General features: G+C 37.8%; 1 protein-coding gene across 1 annotated transcript; it reads left to right on the top strand.

Moving 5' to 3' along the window:
* The first annotated feature begins 2,669 nt into the window (after positions 1-2,669).
* On the top strand, positions 2,670-15,374 carry LOC134754368 (ribonuclease H1). The gene is made up of 2 exons (XM_063690663.1): positions 2,670-3,574; positions 13,724-15,374. The coding sequence occupies exons 1-2, from the start codon at positions 2,707-2,709 to the stop codon at positions 13,915-13,917; spliced, it is 1,062 nt and encodes a 353-aa protein (XP_063546733.1). The 5' UTR covers positions 2,670-2,706; the 3' UTR covers positions 13,918-15,374.
* Positions 15,375-16,742: the final 1,368 nt, after the last annotated feature.

Below are 16,742 nucleotides of genomic sequence, written 5' to 3'. Positions count from 1 at the left end.
TCGTTCGCTGCGGAACGAACGACTGGCATCTTGGCTAGGCACCCAGGTTTAGGTACCTATAGTTTACATTAAAATCAAATCTATAGCTGGCCACTGTAATGGGTAATAGAAACGCGTTCCGTAAGCAAAAGGCAATAACATTTGCAGTCTGGGCTACCAATATCGATGTAAGACACATTCGTCAGATTCGCTAAGACGAGCAAAGCGAAGCGCAAGGGCACTACCTACGTACCTTTTCTCGAAGCGCTTCGTCGTTTTTTTGAACCCTCATAACTTGGGTTCGGATTTTACCAGATAAACAAAATTTTCGGGATATGATGTCAATAGTGGGCTTATTAAGCATACAAAACTTCAATTGCATAGCTCTTATACTACTTAAAAAAACGATTTCGTCACTCTCACTCACTGATGATCATCAAAACCTTTAGGGTACTTCCTGAAGTCCTAGGAAGCTGAAATTTGGTATGTATAGTCTTAGGACACAAACCACAAAAAAATTCAAAAATTTGAAATTTTTGGCCCCTAAGGGGTGGAATTTTATAAGGGAAATCAATAACCGCTGAACCGATTTAGTTGAAATTTGGTATGTGGATAGTTTTTGTTATGGGGAAGGATATTATAGAACAATTTTCAACCCCAAACAAAATCACCCCGTAAGGATGAAAAGGGGGTGGAAAAGGGCGTTAGGGGAAATTTGTATGGGGAATCAGTAAAAAGCAGATTGTATAAAAGATGCCCCCAGGTACGTATTTCAGAATTTTTTATAGTAAATGACCCCTCAACCCTTTAAATTAGGAGATTGAAGATCCATAGGCAACTTACAAAAAGAAGTGAAATCTAGTTCTTGACTATATTATCTTTAACAACATAGCTTCCGATACACGAATTATGACACTTCGCTCGATACATTTAATTCCCAAAGTAACCTCTAACCCGGACTTTTAATCCTACTTTACTCGGTTATTTATTATGTGATACTATAAACAAATAAAGAAGAAAAAACAATCTTAACTTAAATAGTAATTTCATAACTTTCAAATTTCGATATTGTAAGGTAACGTTCTTAAAAAAAATAAAAATCGACAAAATTCGATCAAAATTGACACTTGGCGCGTATGATCTTTCCCGTTCTTTCTTACGAAATGTGACAGTGACAGCGGCAAACCGATGGAACGGCCTTAAGGCTCGCACTGTCAAAAAGTTATCAGATCTCTTATAGAGCCAAGCTTCTAACTCTACAAGCCCTAACTTCACAAACTCTACACTTTAGTCAAAATATCTGGCTTGGCCGTTTCGTTACTACAACTATTGTATAGCGCGCTCCAGACTACGCGATGCGAATGCGAAGCCGCGAACGCGAGTGTGGAGTCAATTTAGCTGTTTAGCGAACTAGACTCCACACTCGCGTTCGCGGCTTCGCGCCGCGATTCGCGCACGAGTGTGGAGGGCCCTTATCATAAAAAATAATGAATAGTGAATTGATAGTGAATAAATATTTCACCTTACGCCCATGTGGCGGTAAGGAGATATCGCTTTCTCGCTCCTACTTATGTCGCACAATGACCATGGTGCGGTGCGATGGTGTGTTACGGCATAGACCTAGCGACCTAGCATTACATAATGAGCTATACGCGTGCGCCCATGAGGGACAAAACATACGCAATGCCTCAGAATAATGACTAAAGCACAATATGACACTCTTTGATAGAGAAAGATAGTCTTATTGCGATTCCTATAAGAGGAAAGAGAAAATAGTGCCATGCTTTGTCCTTATCGCCGACCGGGTGGCATCATAGGTAGGAGGCGATGGCGAAATACCGAAATGTATAAGAGTGAAAGAGAAAAAATCCTATGCTGCCCAAATTTTATATGAATTTTCTTTCTCTTACCCCCGGTCGCTCGGTGGCGCGTCTATTACTTGTATATACTATATCTATGACTAGATTTGTAGCCCACCATAAACCATACTAAATTTACGGTGGGGAATAAAAAAATGTGAGACTGTGACAAGGACAAACAATAACAGCGCTTTCTCTGCTTCTCCTACTGAAAGTTCCATAAGAGCATCTCGTTTGGTCATCTCCCGTTACCTCTACTACCTCCTACCCTACCTCCCTCCCGATACCGTTTAGCAAGGTACGCTCAATGCTGCTGGCACGTACAGGGAAACTACACACAAAACATTGGCTAAACCAGACTGGGTGCAGACAGGCCAAACAAGCCATGCCTGGCATCAACGGAAAGCTCACAAGGGTGCTCCTTCAATTAGGAAAGACCCGACTGAGCATGGTAACCAGTGTCATAACAGGTCATGGACTATTTAACAAACATCTTTTTATAACAGGTGTCACAGACAGTCCCCTATGCAGAGGATGCATGGAGACAGAAGAAACAGCCTCTCACGTGGTGCTGGAGTGCAGCGGAGTGGCCCCATACAGGGCAAAACATCTCGGATCCCCGAGAGACCTCCCCGAGGTCCTACTCAACATCAAAGGTTTGATAGGTTTCCTCGACTAGCTGGGCTGGCAGGACTAGCCCACCCCCATGTCACGCAAAATAGGCGCCAGTCGTCGAGTTGCGGAAAATCCCCCAACTACAATACAATACAATACCTCTACTCTCTCTGTTTCTAGTATTCTAGCTAGTCTGTGGTTCGGGCCGTTCGGGTTCGCTAAAAAAAATAAGAAAAGAAACACAATTTACCGAATGTCGGGTATCTATCGAAAAACGCTAAAGATCTGCTTTCTTGAAACCAGAATTAGTGAATACTTTATCTGCAGGACGCCGAAAATCGTAAAAATGCCGTTTTACGCCGTTGCAAAAGGCCGAAGTACAGGTATTTATAATTCATGGGCTGATTGCGAAGCCCAAGTTAAAGGTTTCTCTGGAGCGAAGTACAAAAAGTTCGAAACTGAATCGGACGCTAATGAATTCATCCGCTCTAATTCTTACTACGGTGGTAGCTATGGAAACAAATCCACTTACAATAATTACCAAAGCGGCACCAATAAAAATCTTAAGAGATCTTATAGCACATCGTCCAAGAACAACAATCATTATCAGAACAAAAGCTCTTTGTGGACCAATGAGGTTAATTCGGATTCATCCGAAGACGACCTAGAGGTTATATTAAATAAGCAAATGGACGATCTAGAGAAACGAGTAAACAATTTTGCCAAAGGCATAGATAAGATAAGCATGTCTGCTCTAGCGGCCGGTCCCCATGCTGAAGTTAAAAAATCTACTTTAACAGAACCACCACAGCCAAAAAAATATAAACATGCTGAAAACATTGAGTTTGAAATAGATAATGAAGGTTATGTACAAGTCTATACAGATGGTGCTTGCTCAGCCAATGGCAAACAGGGTGCTCGAGCTGGTCTCGGGGTGTACTGGTGTGACAACCACCCACTCAACAGAAGCCAGCCAGTCTCTGGCCGAGCCACCAACAACTGTGGAGAGATTCAAGCAGCAACACTTGCCATCAAGATTGCACTCCAAAACGGAATCAAGAAACTAACCATTAATACAGATTCACAATTTCTCATCAATGCAGTTACCAAATGGATACCTGGTAATTTTTTTTCCTGTTTAACACTGAGCTACTTGTTCTTGTGATACTTAATCATTTAACAGCAGAATTATAAAATTTTCTAGTACTGTATAGTTATTAGAGATGCAACAGATAGTTGTTTGGACGGATACCAGATGTTCGGCCTGACCATCGGCCGGTGGAAATATACCTACTATTCGGTTTTTCAGGTGTGCATTGTGCAGGTCTTGACCTATTTCGTAGTGAACATTCGCACGGACTCATTATTAGGTTCGAAATGAGTGCGCATGTAAGTGAGTGGAATGTTTAAATTGTTTTTAAATAATGAATGAGTTGGATTATGACCATGACCGTTTCTTAAATCCAATTTGTTTACTCTGAAACCAAGCAAAGTTACTATCCGGTATCTGGCCGGATATTTTATTTTATTTTATTAAATACAGCAACTATCCTTACAGGTAACTCTAATACAATAGTGCCTTAACCTTAAATTAAAAATAATCCTTATTACTACTTAACTAAATAATTAAATTTATTACAATTACTTACAATACACAATGGTCAATTTAGATTTCAATATGTCATTACACAATAATTAAAATTAAAATTCAATCCATTACATAACACAATACATATAAACACGATTTTGACAATTCCCACATAGGGCAAAGATCTGTTTTGTCGGCAACGAGATTCAGAACGTGTATAGTACGGCTGAGAGGTGCCTTACGGAGCAGATTCGTCCTGCCAGTTGGCTCGGCCAGCAGCTGTGGTTGCCGCCGCCGCTCGGTGTACCTGTCAGCTTGAACATTTGTAAAATGTCCGGGTTGCAGATACTACCGCGGAGAACCCGAAGCAAGTAGCACGCAAGCGCCAGATTCCTGCGAGTTTCTAATTTGTCGTAACCGACCATGCCAATCACCAAAAGTGTGGGATACATCAGCGGATAGAAAGGATACATTCCATACCGTTTCCAGTATAAGTATCTAGTAAACTTATTTTGTATCCTTTCTATCATGATGCTGTATTTGGCCTCATGCGGAGCCCATATTGCCGCGTTATATTCTAATTGGCTTCTTACCAGAGCATTGTACAGTGCCGAGACGGCTTTCATGTCTGAGAAGCTTACTGCTCGGCGGAGTACAAAGCCCAGAATTTTGAACGCCTTTTTACATGCACTGACAACATGGTCCCTGAACCACAAGCTGCTTTGCATGTGCACTCCCAAGTCTCTCACGGAGTCCACTCTCTTCAACTGAGCTCTGGCTACCTCATAGCTGTGGTTAATGGGTGTTTTGGACCGAGTGAATGTCATGGAAACGCATTTATCCACATTAAAATGCAGTTTGTTTCTCTGGCTCCACTCCACCACCACCATATCAAAATAAGGGCCGGATAGGCCGGACACCGGATAGTAACTGAATATCCGGTGCATCTCATTGACACTCATATTATACGTTTGACACTCATACACCTTATGGGTTTTACTGAAGTTGGTATTTAAATTTCTACTACATCCAGGGCTTGAAATAGCGTTATGAAGTTGCTATTGTTACCACTAGTCTAACCCGTTCGTATAAAAATACCGCAAATCGATGTACAGGTTAGCCGTTTGGCACACACATACTAGAGGTCAAAACAATTTTTTTTACCCGCAGTTCCTAAAAAAATTCTCGGAGTGGTAAAACATTTATTTTTTTTTGTATGGAAAAAAAAATTCCAAAACCTATCGTGTGTGGTATCATACGAAAGGGCTTTTTGAGGCGATTCTAAAAATATATCACATCATTACATTTCAGGCATTTTTTTTTAAATTAAAACAAAAAGAATTTTCGAAACATACCAAGTTTGGGCTCCTCCAGACACGATATGGCTGATTTTTTTTTGTACAATATACCACAATGATACGTGATATCCTCATGTCTAACTCCAAGAAAGCAATTTTGAAAATAATATCATTAACAATTTTTTTTTAATTTTTCAATTTTACAGTGGCACAGTTCTACTTCAATACCTATTTCACGAGACTTATGGAACTATACTGCAGATACGGAACATATTAATCATAAAATGATACGTAATATCCATATATCCAACGGGAAATACCTCTTTAACCCTTTAACTGCGCCTTTTCATCAGTTGGTATAATTTGTTTAGTTATTGACACAAAATATCAAGGTTGTATCCTCCAGCTACGATATACCATACTGATTTTTTTGTACAATATACCACAAATGATACGTAAATATCTATATAAACATCGAGTACATCGATTTGCGGTATTCCTTTGAAATTGGGCTCGAGCGGCTTCCGCTACACTGGGAGACAGATTTAACGTTAAGTTTTAATTAACGTTAAACCATGTACCGTTACTTATACTACTCGTTACCGGTAAAAAAATGGTAATGTTACCAGCTGTGCATTGAAGTAACATTAAGTCAAAGGTATAGTTAAATCACTTAACGTTATTAGGTAACGTTAATAGCAGCTTATTTATCGTTTTATTCACCGATAATTGCCATCGCACAGACCACGTATTTTTCTAAAGACGTAGCTTAGAGTAATTATTTCATGAAACCGATGCTGCCAAAAATACAGGGGTGCGGGGGACGAGGTGAGCAAGTCCTGAGCCGTGATTGGTCCGTTCAAAGACACGTGGGCGTCAGACAAAAATATCTGCCGGTCGCTAGTGATGTGACGCGTTGAATAATTACATTGTCAACACAGACCACCCCCTATAGACCGAGCTTATAGGACGACTCGCGATCAACGCCCGTATGGTGTATAGGTCTTATATAAGATTGCTCGCGCGCCGCTTCGATCAGTTGCGCCCAAGAATACGACCTATTAGCAGTATGCAAGTCTGTACGAAAATAAATCGTAAATAATTGAATTCGTTCGCTAACCATTTATATTGCAGCGTAAAATGGTGTGGCAAGTCGTCTAAGACTTCCAAATACAAAACAGATGGAATAACATTCCAGTTAATTGTGAAATTCATTATTTTGTTGAAAATTTTTTTTTGTCCGCGTGGTTCATTTTATACTGGTCAATATGGTTGTACTGAGCAGCAACGAAGTATGCCCGTCCCTTTTCGTCAACATGAAAATACAATGTGCTATACCTTTCACGTTAACGACTAGTGTTGTGAAGGTGACGATTTCGTCAGTTGCGGAAACTTCGTGCTTTCGTTCATACCGTATTGTACCATTTTAAAAAATATAAAAGGAAACTGGGATTATTTTTTATTGATAATAATTATTATGTAGAATCTGTAGTTTTATTTACTTGGTACTTTATCTTAGTAGGTACTGTAGGTAGATACCTACGTAGTTTAGTTTTTAGGGTTCCATACCTAAAGGGTAAAAACGGGACTCTATTACTAAGACTACCGAAGGAAAAACATTACCGCATTTACCCATTCACCAAAACACCCATTCACCCATACATTAATTTGCCTAAACACCCATACACACACATCATACACCCATCCACCTAAACACCCGTTCACTGCTTTTACACCCATTCACCCAAGTTCCCATTTACTAAAACCAGTGTTGGGAGCAGTTAACTACATTTTGTAATCTAACTACTGATTACGACTAAAAGTAGTTAACTACAAGTAGTCATAACTACATGTAACCTAACTACAATAATCAGGTTACATAAAGTAGTCGTTAATCTGATTACTGTAATCGAGTAGTTATAACTACTAACTACGTTAGTTCTAAGAATATTTTGTTTTGTGGCTAAATATGTAAGTGCTAATATTCCAGACTAAATTACATTACTTTATGAAAAAAATATTTTTGATCTTTCTTGTCCTTGACATAAAACCACTTTCTCTGTGTAAAAAATAAGGGCTATTTCGGATCCCAAAATGGCGGCCATGCAGCATGTCTTAAAAGTCGTCACGGATGTGGTTTTATAGGTTTTAGTGAGTGCAGATTAAAAAAACTGGCCAAGTGCGAGTTGGACTCGCGCACCGAGGGTTCCGTACTTTATAGTATTTTTTTGTTATAGCGGCAACAGAAATACATCATCTGTCAAAATTTCAACTACTCCGTAAAATCTATAAAATGACATACATGACGACTTTTATGACAAAACGCGTAGCCACCATCTTGGATTCCAAAATCGTCATCATTTTCGAAATCGGCACTCCCTAAAACCCATATAACGACATCCATGACGACTTTTATGACCAAGCGCACGGCCGCCATCTTGGATTCCAAAATAGTCATCATTTTCGAAATCTGCTTTCTCTAAAACCTATAAAGTAATCCAAATTTTACATTAAAACAAAAGTAATATAACTATAAAATAATATTATGCATGTTGACTTTTATGAAAAAGAGTATGGCCGCCATCTTGGTTTCCAAAATAGTCATCAGTTTCGAAATCTGCATTCCCATAAACCTATCAGGAATCAATTACGAAATGCCCCTCTGATAAACTGAAATAAATATCATATACGAAGGAAAAAATGACCAAAGCCTCCAGTGTCCAGAGCTGGAATCGAACCAGCGTACCCCGTTTACCGGACAGGTGCCTGAACCGCTCAGCTATCCGGCCACGGTGGCATGGGTCGAAATTTCCAAGTATATGACAATTCCCGAAGGCTTGTGGCGCCCCCTGGCCATCTCTAAGGTAGAACAGTATGGTTCGACCTTCTAACTGAATCAACTCAGGTGATTACGGGCTAGCGAAGAGATGGCGCTGCCAAAAATCAATTATATATTATATTATTATATTCATAGAAAATAATTTAATTTGTTCTTAGGGCCCCTCTGATAGATAAGTAGTTAGAAAAAGTAATCAAGTACTTTTAACTACTTTTACGTCTTTTACGGTTACTTCTTGTAGTTAGTAATCATAATCACGATTACTTACTACAAAATGTAGTCGTAGTCAGTAATCAGTAGTTAGGTTACATTTTGCTCAACACTGACTAAAACACCTATTCGCTCCAACACTCCGCATTATAATGCCTTATCTCAATTTAGAATCATCAGCGTAGCGAAAGCACGAAGTGCCAAGAAACTTTGGTCTCTTGTGGTTTATACAACTTTTCATCTCGGCATTAAGAACCTCTTACTGCTGAAAATATGTACAAGTTAAAGGAATAGTTTTTTGTTATACAAGGGTGCAAAGTTGTATTTTACCCGCGAGTGTGGAATTGAAACACTACGAGCAAGCGAAAGGATAGTTGAACCACGAGCGAAGCGAGTGCTTCTAAAATATAATCCTGAGCGTAGCAAGTGTTTCAACACACGAGAAGTAAAATACATTTGCACCCGTGTGTAATACAAAACTTTTTACCGAGGGAAAGGAGTGCAACATCCACAGGCGTTAGATCATCTTTATCAATGGAATCACTCATTTTTTTACGACATTGTAACAGAAAACTGGAAGTTGTGTATTTTTACGTGAATCGGAGTCGTGAGAAAAGTTTTAAAGTAAAATGTTTGTTGACCATGTTCACATTTCTGACGATGCGTTTTGAAATTGCATCGCCTTAACCTGTGCGTTCAGAATTATATTCAACATCATTATAAAAAGAAACAATGATTCTTATGGAATTTTAAGGTTTATGACTTAAAATCATTAAATAAAGCTAAATTTGGTATTATTTATTAAATTCTCAAACCATTTAAAGCTTTAACTAGGGAATGCAAAAACCGGTCAATATTCAAAACCGATTATTAACCGAAAACATGACACAAAACCGGTTAACCGTTTAAAAATCGGTTTTACGAAAACATCGTAAAAAAATATTTCTGAATATTTTTCAGCGCTTTAGGGTTCTAACTAGATGTTCTGCTTTACTTTATGGCTCCTCTACACTATCGGCGACGATAGACGATGACTGGCGGACACGATAGTGAAGAGGAGGAATTAGGTATTCAATTGCGATATGTGCATGAAAAAAAATGCTGTTTGTTTCATCACGGATATTACGTTTACTTTATGGCCCAGTTAAATTAAAGGTTTCACCTCGGAATGAGAGATGCTGGAAACTCGTATACACCTTCGTTATGACGTATTAAAGTTTCTCTTAAAAATCGACGCATAGATCGTGTGCGCGTCACATGTCATACAAATCGGTTTTTCGCAGATAAAAATTTCTATTGCTCCCATGTTATTTACTACATGTAGGAAAGAGTTGTAGAGCATAAAATTTGCGACAATTATGTACCAAAAATGTTTTCATGCGATTAGCCGTTTTCAAAATATACGGCATAGAAGGCGCAGCGGCCAGCCAAACGCACTATGACGCAAGGTTAGCTGGTAATATCTGTGAATCCTACATTCTATAAAGTTTTTAAATCGTTAAAATGACACTTGTGGGTCATACATAGATTTTAAACCAAAAGTTACCCCTCCTGTGGACATTAGTTAACAGCTTGTGTGCATATATGTAATGATTTTATGACCCCCTTTACACAGGTTTAATCAGGAAATTAAGCTTTAAAGGCTATAACTTTAGGTATTTCTACAGGAAAGAGGTACATTTTAAGTGGTAATAATACAAAAAATGCTTTCACAAGCTTTTATTTAACTCCCGATGTTCGTATCTAACTATGAAACTTGGCTACAAAATTAGCCCACCATTTCTCGGCTACTTAATGGTTTCAGATTGAGCTAAAATTTGGCATACATTATTAAAGACCGATGACAATGTAATAACATTGAGCTGATCTGTTGATGGGAACCTTAGATGGCCATAGGAACACAGTGTACGATCGATTTCAATAATAAAGTACGTCTTACTTATTTTCTACAGGACAGACAACTTTTAAAATCTTTATATGATCAATAAAAGATGATTAAATAACTTTATAGAAGGTATTACTAGGTATTATTCGCCGATTGACCTTGCCTCATAGTACCTACGTTTGTCTGATCACTACGCTTTCTGTGCCCTATATCTTGAAAAGTCTTATCTCATGAAGAAATATTTGGTACCTAACTTGTCGTACATTTTATGCTCTACAATAACAACTCTTTGCTACATGTAAATAACATCGGAGCTATAGAAACTTTGATATCCGCGAAAATCCGATTTGTATGACATTTGACCTTGAATAATTTCTGACGCCTTTAATACGTCATAACGAAGGTGTATACGAGTTTCCAGCTTATTATCTCTCATTCCGAGGTTGACCCCGATTTTAGGCTTAAGATGACTGGCCCATTACAAGTATTCTAACTACTGTCAGGATTACACACAGGACACTTATAAAAATAAAAAGGATGGCATTAATAACTTCCAAAAAAAATACTTAAAGTATGGTTTTCACATTGAAAAATAATAAATAATACATAACGATTACATTACATTTTACATTGAAAATAATTTAACTTTAAAGCTATTTTGCACCTTTTTAGGTCGTTTCATACGAAAAATATCATTTCGGTTATTAAACGGTTGTTTGCTCCAAAAACCGGTTTTTAAGCGTGCCTTAAATGTCTCGGTTAACCGGTTTGCATTCCCTAGCTTTAACACGCCAAACTTTAAAACGTGGACACACATTTTTGCTTATAATTTTTGTCACGGGTGGTTTATTTTTTTTGTTTACTTAAATTAAAATCGCTATAGCATGAGGAACATATACCCTCGGGGATACCCCAATAGTTGTCAATTATATAATTGGTTTTCATGATAACGAGCTTTAAACTAGGGATGTTACGGAGCTTCGCCTCCGGATCCGATAAACCGGAACTTCCGTTTGGTTTTACACCTCCGCCTCCGGCTCCAGTATTTTTAATTTCGTACCTCCGGCTCTGCCTCCGCCTCCGCCTCCGTTAAATTTTTACCGGAGTTATATCGGAGCCGGAAGAAATGCGTTGGCTGCGATAGCGGCACGCGCCTACAAGTTTTAACTTGCGAGTTGTGTCCCGGGATTTGCCTACTTTCCTCTAATTATTATATTATCTGTGCCTATACTGACTGCACTGCACTCTAGACCGCAATTTTTTAGTTCCGCCCGTTGCTTCCGTGGTGTTGCGTCATATTTATTCGTGAATTTAAATAAAGAGCCACCTTAACATTTCATATTTCAGTTTTGTTCAGGAAACAATTTTCATTCAACTTGGTAATAAACATGTGCTAGGTTTAAACTGATTAATTGCATTGTTTTTTTATTCATTACATGCATACCTATAATATCACATTTTGTTTGCATTTCATTTAAGTTTCGCGTTGATCTATATTCGTTTATAAAAGCTATTTCATTTGAAATAGACATTTAGTTATTTTTATTGACATTGATTTTATTGTGTAAATTGTGTTGATTAACTTGCCCTTGATACATCTGCCTTCCACTTCTCGGCTCCGGCTCCGGTTACAACTCTTACTTCACATCCGGCTCCGAATCTGGCTCCGGCTCCGGTAAACCCGCCTCCGTAACATCCCTACTTTAAACAATGACGGAACGAAATCATTTTGCACAAAAAGCCTTGGAAAATTCGATTTAGGCTAAAGAAACTTGTGAAAATATTAATATATCAAGAATCGATTAGTTTTAAATTCTATTCTAGTTAGTCTTAAGATCTATCTCTTATATCTTATATAATGTCATTCTTCACTCGTCCCGAGTTTTAAGCCACTCGCCTGCGGCTCATGGCAAGATCTCGGTGCTCGTGAAGTAATGACATACTTTCCGCACTAGCATCGAAATGTATTATAACACAATCTTTAACTAAATGAGATTTAAATTATTTGGCTGAATGGAACTTTCATTGCCATGATGGTTGTCGTAAACAGAAACAATCAAAAATTAAAAAAGTTAAACCAAAATTGAATCAAAATAATGCATCTTAAATTGCAACCGTGTGTTTTTGTATAAAATTGGTCTTAAGGGTCTCCGGCGAGCTCGGTTCTCCATACACACGTAGTACTGTTTTCATTTTGAAATGAGTAGCTGGTTTGCTCTGAAACTTTGTAATTACAATAGGATTATAGGATAAGGTATATCTATGTCTGAAATTAATTTATGTAGCTTCAGATACCATAGTTAAAAAAATACAGCGAATTTACGTTTTTCATACAAAACTTGTTTTTGCTCTATTTCGTTTGTTTTATAAACTGGAGCTATATAAACTAATTTCAGACCTAGATATACCTCATGTCATTGTATGTGCAAAGTTTCATTACAATCCAAAACGTAGTTTTAAAATGAGAACGGAACTCCGTTTGTATGGGAAGGTGAAATCCAAATCTAAAAATCATCTTACCTGTGAAATGAAATGCCATTTTTTTGTACACCGGAGTTTTTAGTGTTCTTCCCACAAAATTTGACACAACAATAATGTTTCATAGCAAAAACTTCTTCGAACTACCGAAGTTTCTAATAGACCGAGCCCGGTCCGCCGACTGAAGTAAGCAATGTACTAGGCGTGACTCGAAAATCGAGTAAAGCTACCGTATGCGATGCGTGGCATAGTCGCGCTTGCTATGTCTTTAGACAAATACGTGGTCTATGTGCCATCGTTAGTAATCGAGCGAATGTTCATTCCCTGAGGGCCTACCGCGAACCACGTTCGGCGTGTTGCCTCTCTGTCGCACTTGTAAATTCGTAACAGGAAGACAACACGTCGAACGTGGTTTGCGGTAGGCCCTCTGACTTCCCTGAGTGAGGAATTAAACCGAGCTATTAAAAATGGGTAAGTGGACTAGGACTACACTCCAAACACTTCATAGTCTGCATCATCTCAATTGACTTTTTCGTCTAAGACGGTAATCTGTTAAACAAAAGCCATTGTCTCTTTTGTGCGAGCTGTCGGCCTTTGTGTGTTGGCGCGTGCCGCGTGCCTAGGCGCGTGCGGCGCTCACACACAATGGCACACAATGTACAACCGCTCGCACGAAAGAGATAATGGGTTTTGTTTATTTAACAGATTACCGTCTTAGACAAGCCCTGCAATAAAAAGTTAAATTACCGATAAAAGTAACGTTAACTAGGTGGTAAAGATATAATAATGTTAATGTTATCAAGTAACGTTACAATTTACTACCGGTATTTAGGTATTTTTTATGATATTACTGTTGCCTAACGTTACTTATAATGTGAATTTGGTAACGTTAACAAGCCCTGACTCTCAATAATGTTGTCTTAAATATAAAGAACAAGCATGTTATTATATAAATGCTTTTTTGTTTCATAGGTTGGAAACGAAGAGGATGGAAATTATCATCTGGAATGGCTGTAAAAAATGAAATAGATTTCAAGGATCTAGACAGTGTCATGCACAAACTTCTTATTAGATGGAACTATGTCAAAGCACACAATGGAAAACATGGCAATGAGATGGCTGATAGGTTAGCAAAAGCTGGAGCAACCATGTACCATGTACAATAAACGATTGAGTTTAGTACTGACGCTTTGACCAGAATTATTGTTACACATGTAGTTAGGACATGAATAATATCGTTGTATAGGCCGCAACACGCGTTGCGACCGCGAGAGCGTTTACCTTGGCCATGCACAGACTGAGCTGCTTCGCAACATTGTTTTCTCCCGTAGCAGCTTTTTTTCTGTTGGTAGTTAGGTTAGGTTAGATAAGAGAGAAGTTGATTGTGTCTGAAAATTTATTTCTAAAAGTTAGATCTTGTGCTTCCAATAATAATCCAAATCGAACCACCAATCATTTTGGTATTCTGCTCCATAGTTCTGCTATGAATTGCTAGTCATATTGAAATGTGCGCTGAATCCACTAACCGTAATTCGTCACCATTTTTGGTAATCAGCTTTATGTACACAAATAAACTTAATCATCATGTAAGTTTGGTTTGCCAAAGAAATGAATAGTAAAAAAATTACTATACACCGTGTTTTTAAATATTGTAGAAATAAAAAGGAATAAAATTATTTTATAATAAACATATGCATTGTGGTTGTGGCACAATAGGGCAGTGTATAGCGTGATATTTCAGCCAGACAAGAGATACAATTGCTTATATTGTTCATATTATAATTATTGGATTGATTCACTGAAAAAGCGTCATCATACCACACAGACACAGGACCACATTGTTGATTGTCAATAAGGATAATAATACCTAAACCAATATTCTATAATTACAATTTGGTTAATTAAAATTACTGCACAGTTTTTTAAATTAAATTTACACTAAAAATCATTGAAAATGAGTCGCAAGGGCTTCCGCGAGGTCTACCTACAGTTCACACAGCCACTAATTTTAATCGATTTCTAAAAAGTACACACCCTATTAAGAGTCCCTAGCAAGCTCGGCCGAATTTCACCTTCCCATACAAACGGAGTTTCGTTCTCATTTTAAAACTACGAGTTGGATTGTAATGAATATTTGCACATGCAATGACATGAGCTATATCTAGTCCTGTAATTAGTTTATATAGCTCCAGTTTATAAAACAAACGGAATAGAGCAAAAACAAGTTTTGTATGAAATTTGCTGTATTTTTTTACTATGGTATCTGAAGCTACATAAACTAATTACAGGACTAGATTTAATATACCTAAATATACCTCATCCTATTGCAAGTACAAAGTTTGAGAGCAACCTAGCTAGTCGTTTTAAAATGAGAGCGAGAACCCACAATCAAGTTACCTTTTGTTTGAAAACAGCACATTTAATATTCTGGACTCTGGTGTACTTGGTAAGTAATTGTTTATATAATATAAGTTTTTAATTTGCTAGGTAACTACCTATTTAAGCAATTTTTGTTGATTGATTGAAGTTAAAAATGAGCGATGTTTCGTTTGACCTACTATCTGCCTTAATTACTCTCATTTGTATTAATTGAAAATATTCAAATAAATGTAATTGTTGCTAACGTTTTATTTACTATGCCAATGTAATTTCACCCTAAGACGGAACCATAAGGCTCGCACTGTCAAAAAGTTATCAGATCTTATGTAGAGCCAAGCTTCTAACTCTACAAGCCCTAACTTCACAAACTCTACGCCTGTGTTAATTATGCAGCTTGGCCGTTTCGTTACTACAAGAACTATAACTAGCTTTAGTAATTTGGGTAGCTTTTCCCCATACACACTTCCACCCCCTTACCATCCCAAAGGATGACTTCTGGGATAAAAACTACCCTACATCCTTCCCCGGGACTCGAAACTATCTCTATACCAAATTTCAACTATATCGGTTCAGCGGTTTAAGCGTGAAGAGGTAACAGACAGACAGACACACTTTCGCATTTATAATATTAGTATGGATACTTTACATTACACAATGAAGTCCTGTAATTAGATAAAATTAATCTTTAAAAAAAAAGTAAAACCGACTTCAAACGGGAAAAAATAAAATATTATCTTGTTTTATATGCGCTAGCAAACTGATACGTTTGAAGTCGGTGCCAAGCCAAACCTTAAAAGCGTCAAGTTGCCGTCAAACCGAATGCCAACCCTGGTATAGTTTGATAAGAACAAAAGAACCAGTAATGTCTATCTAGCTTGGCACCGACTTCAAACGCATCAGTTTGCTAGCGCATATAAAACGAGATAATATTTAATTTTTTTCCGTTTGAAGTCGGTTTTACTTTTTTTTAAAGATTAATTGTATTTTTTCATTTTTAGTGTTTCATCATCTGTCTGGCCAAACTGTCACTAAACATTTTTGCACTTCGGGTAAGTTTCAAGGTATGGATCTAAGCTATCAAGATTTGAGGAGTTGGACCTCATGGAACCCATCATCAGAACTAGACCTTAACACAAATGTTCTTTCAGAACTTACTTGTGCTTAACAAATATAACGAAGAGGACTTAAATCGCCAAAATTTAAATATGCGTTGTTAAAGAGGCCCGTTCTGGTCATCATCAGTAGTTCCACTTCATCAAATGGTACTGTTTTGGATGAAAGTGCTTGGTTTGTTGATGAAAATACTAAAACCGATATATGTATGCCTATAAGATTTGAGGAGTTCCCTGGATTCCTAATAGATCCCATCGTCAGAACTGGGTTTTGACAAAAACGGGACCAACTTGGGACTTAAAAAAACAATTTTTCAAATCGGTTCACCAATGACGGAGTTATGAGGTAACATACATACAAAAAAAAATTAAAAAAATACGGTCGAATTGATAACCTCCTTTTTTGAAGACGGTTAAAAATTGGCTGTGACAGACAGACGCACGAGTGATCCTATAAGGGTTCTGTTTTTTCCTTTTGAGGTACGGAGCCCTAAAAAAGT

Source organism: Cydia strobilella, chromosome Z, assembly GCF_947568885.1.
Source record: "Cydia strobilella chromosome Z, ilCydStro3.1, whole genome shotgun sequence".
Classification (NCBI taxonomy): domain Eukaryota; kingdom Metazoa; phylum Arthropoda; class Insecta; order Lepidoptera; family Tortricidae; genus Cydia; species Cydia strobilella.
This window is presented reverse-complemented; position numbering and strand designations above follow the sequence as displayed.